Raw genomic sequence first — 1,416 nt, 5'->3', positions numbered from 1 at the left:
TAGTAACTCCACGTGGGGCGGGATGCCTGAGGCAAACAAAAACGTGGACTCGGTCCCCGAAAAAATCAATGGGCGTAGCTTTGACACCAAATCGCTACTCACAAATAAGGGCGTTGATAACAGTGCGTGATTTGGCGCGAACTGGCCAACCAAAAATTCGTGGTGATGTACGAGACTCGCCAATAACAGGCGCAAAACACCAAGTAGGTGACCATGGCCAAAAAGACTTGGAAACACAATTGCCAACGCATCGTTGACTACGGGACACGCCATGCTGGAGAAATAGGGAGGCAGTTGGGCCAAGTTAACACTATTTATTGGGAGACCGCAAACAACTGGACCAGTAAATTGATCGCCCCCTGCTTCGTAGCGAAAATATCGCTCCATCACGTTGCCCAAGGACCACCCACACCGCAAACAAACACTGACAATAGACGGGCCACCGGTACTGCCCGACGAGACAAATGTAGCCGAGCCCTTTCGAATGGAATGCGGGCCAATTTCGTTCGCTTTCTTGTCACTTCCAGCACCCACTTGCTGCAAGGAGGACAACAATCGCCCGAGGCTCTTGCCAAGGCGGTCCTACAGTTTGTTTAATTCTTAATTTATATATCGAATGAAACAAATACCTTTTGCTTCGCCCCAGGAATAGGATTGTTGGGCAAGATTTGAGTGTTGCACGCCAAATAACTTCCCATTGTTAAAAACAAACACACTTGCGGCTTTAGAGGGTTCGCAAAGCAATGCTTTGGGTCCTAGTTTTTTGTTCCTACAAATAGTTCAACGATATTGTTCCACGCCAACCAATCGAAACAAAAATTGCGATATTACCTTCTTGGCTAGTCTTAGTTTTATGAAAGACGAACCCAATGGCATCGTCCTCACACGATATGTGCTCGAATCTATCACGAAATTTTAATGGATATTGTTTTGCTCTGAATAAAAGTAAATTGGTACCGTCTCGTCTCCGTAGATTTGGAGCGGCACATAAAGTTCCACGAGAGGACAAGGTAGAGATGCGTAAATCCGCAATCGGGCAGGCCCATGCATGCCGCGCAAAGTTGTTCAAACACCGAGAACGACATTGCACGATTGCCAGTAAATTCCTCGGATCCACTTTGAAGGTTCTGGGCGATGGACTTTCGAATCCCTAAACCACCTGTATTTCATTTTTGCAAAAATACCATGAATGTACCCGAAAAAATAACCTTCATGTCGCTGTCGTATGGCTCCTGGAGGTCAACGCCTTGATCGATGTACAAACTCTTCACTGCACTGCGGTAGCCACTGAGGGCGCCTAGCCCAACATCTCGCTCCCGCACTGTCCAGACAATGTACTCCAAAAAGTTCTCGTACGCAAACACGCGCAGATCTAAGGTCATGCGACCCACATGCTCAGTGCTTGGCATCAGGAGC

General features: G+C 47.5%; 1 protein-coding gene across 1 annotated transcript; it reads right to left on the bottom strand.

Annotated features, from left to right (window-relative positions):
• Positions 1 to 755: 755 nt before the first annotated feature.
• Positions 756 to 1,382, bottom strand: H310_04736 (hypothetical protein; the record flags this gene model as incomplete). The annotated part of the gene is made up of 4 exons (XM_008869196.1): positions 756 to 769; positions 832 to 902; positions 958 to 1,150; positions 1,196 to 1,382. 4 exons carry the CDS (start codon positions 1,380 to 1,382, stop codon positions 756 to 758), a joined length of 465 nt encoding a protein of 154 aa, XP_008867418.1.
• Between the last annotated feature and the right edge of the window lie 34 nt (positions 1,383 to 1,416).

Source organism: Aphanomyces invadans, assembly GCF_000520115.1.
Source record: "Aphanomyces invadans strain NJM9701 unplaced genomic scaffold supercont1.7, whole genome shotgun sequence".
Taxonomy (NCBI): Eukaryota; Oomycota; class Saprolegniomycetes; order Saprolegniales; family Verrucalvaceae; genus Aphanomyces; species Aphanomyces invadans.
The sequence above is the reverse complement of the archived record's forward strand: the minus strand, read 5'-3'. Positions and strand labels throughout refer to the sequence as shown.